This window comes from Homarus americanus, unplaced genomic scaffold (assembly GCF_018991925.1).
Source record: "Homarus americanus isolate GMGI-L3 unplaced genomic scaffold, GMGI_Hamer_2.0 scaffold12563, whole genome shotgun sequence".
NCBI lineage: Eukaryota > Metazoa > Arthropoda > Malacostraca > Decapoda > Nephropidae > Homarus > Homarus americanus.
The window spans coordinates 1-1,311 of NW_024722672.1; the positions used below are offsets into that span (position 1 = coordinate 1).

The 1,311-nt window shown below is 42.7% G+C and overlaps 1 protein-coding gene across 1 annotated transcript; it reads left to right on the forward strand.

Moving 5' to 3' along the window:
- Positions 1-10: 10 nt before the first annotated feature.
- On the forward strand, positions 11-1,012 carry LOC121863022. The gene has a single exon (XM_042361479.1). It carries the CDS (start codon positions 11-13, stop codon positions 1,010-1,012), a length of 1,002 nt encoding a protein of 333 aa, XP_042217413.1.
- Positions 1,013-1,311: the final 299 nt, after the last annotated feature.

Sequence of the window (1,311 nt, forward strand, 5' to 3'; positions counted from 1 at the left end):
CGTGCCATGGATGGACAGTCAAGTGGAGTGTTTTAATGTTTGGCTGGGCCACACTGCTAAATACATCATTTATTGGCTTAAGGACAGTCAAGTGGAGTGTTTTAATGATTGGCTGGACCACACTGGTAAATACATCATTTATTGGCCTAAGGACAGTCAAGTGGAGTGTTCTAATGATTGGCTGGGCCACACTCCTAAATACATCATTTATTGCCTTAAGGATAGTCAAGTGGAGTGTTTTAATGATTGGCTGGGCCACACTGCTAAATACATCATTTATTGGCTTAAGGACAGTCAAGTGGAGTGTTTTAATGATTGGCTGGGAGACACTGCTAAATACATCATTTATTGGCTTAAGGACAGTCAAGTGGAGTGTTTTAATGATTGGCTGGGAGACGCTGCTAAATACATCATTTATTGGCTTAAGGACAGTCAAGTGGAGTGTTCTAATGATTGGCTGGGCCACACTGCTAAATACATCATTTATTGGCTTAAGGACAGTCAAGTGGAGTGTTTTAATGATTGGCTGGGCCACACTGCTAAATACATCATTTATTGGCTTAAGGACAGTCAAGTGGAGTGTTTTAATGATTGGCTGGGCCACACTCCTAAATACATCATTTATTGCCTTAAGGATAGTCAAGTGGAGTGTTTTAATGATTGGCTGGGCCACACTGCTAAATACATCATTTATTGGCTTAAGGACAGTCAAGTGGAGTGTTTTAATGATTGGCTGGGAGACACTGCTAAATACATCATTTATTGGCTTAAGGACAGTCAAGTGGAGTGTTTTAATGATTGGCTGGGCCATACTGCTAAATACATCATTTATTGGCTTATGGACAGTCAAGTGGAGTGTTTTAATGATTGGCTGGGCAATTCACCGGACCTAAACTCAACTGATAACTTATGGGTTACTATGAAACAAAAATTACGTAACTTGGACACTTCTTCTCTACCTAAGGTCAAGGCAGCCATTTGTGATAATATGGACAAATGTAGACCCCACTAGGCTTCAGAACCTCGCTGACTCAGTTCCTGCCCATTTGGAGGAGTGTTTGAAGAGGAAAGGGAAGTCGGCAAAATATTAATGTGGGTCAATATATATACAGTCATGCGCCGGTTAACGTCCAACCGAACAACGTCCGATCGCATATACGTCCATGCCCTCCCCCCTCCCCCCCCAAAAAAAAACATCGGTGACTCCTGCTGGACCACCACTCCACGACCCCCTGACGGAGACACGATGATCCTCCCCATACTGGCCAGATATTATGTGTTAAAGGAATATCCTTCCTTCCTTAGGCATTT

Coding starts and splice junctions, on each gene's coding strand:
- LOC121863022 (XM_042361479.1), top strand. CDS start 11: ATGGACAGTCAAGTGGAGTGTTTTAATGTTTGGCTGGGCCACACTGCT.